General features: G+C 66.1%; 1 protein-coding gene across 1 annotated transcript in view; it reads left to right on the forward strand.

Annotated features, from left to right (window-relative positions):
- The window catches only part of PAN2 (PAN2 poly(A) specific ribonuclease subunit), a gene marked incomplete at both ends in the record, with an annotated part of 9364 nt that extends 9146 nt beyond the window's left edge, over nt 1-218 (forward strand). Inside the window, 1 exon segment of the mRNA XM_009582919.1 lies at nt 6-218. Within this exon segment, the coding sequence (XP_009581214.1) occupies nt 6-218 (213 nt within the window).
- Nucleotides 219-233: the final 15 nt, after the last annotated feature.

Consider the following 233-nt stretch of genomic DNA (forward strand, 5'->3'; position numbering starts at 1 on the left):
GGCAGCCCCTTGCGCCCAGTCCTGGGGGGCTGCGGGAGCTGTCGGTCACCAAGCTTTCCTCTCGCCCATCGCAGGAGGAGGCCGAGCTGCGCAGCGACGGGACCAAATCCACCATCAAGCCCAGCCAGATGTCAGTGGCCAGGATCACGTGTGTGCGCGGGCAGGGCCCTAACGAGGGCGTCCCCTTCATTGACGACTATATCTCCACCCAGGAGCAGGTATGCGGCTCCCGC

This window comes from Fulmarus glacialis, unplaced genomic scaffold (assembly GCF_000690835.1).
Source record: "Fulmarus glacialis isolate BGI_N327 unplaced genomic scaffold, ASM69083v1 scaffold27948, whole genome shotgun sequence".
In the NCBI taxonomy this organism is placed as follows: domain Eukaryota; kingdom Metazoa; phylum Chordata; class Aves; order Procellariiformes; family Procellariidae; genus Fulmarus; species Fulmarus glacialis.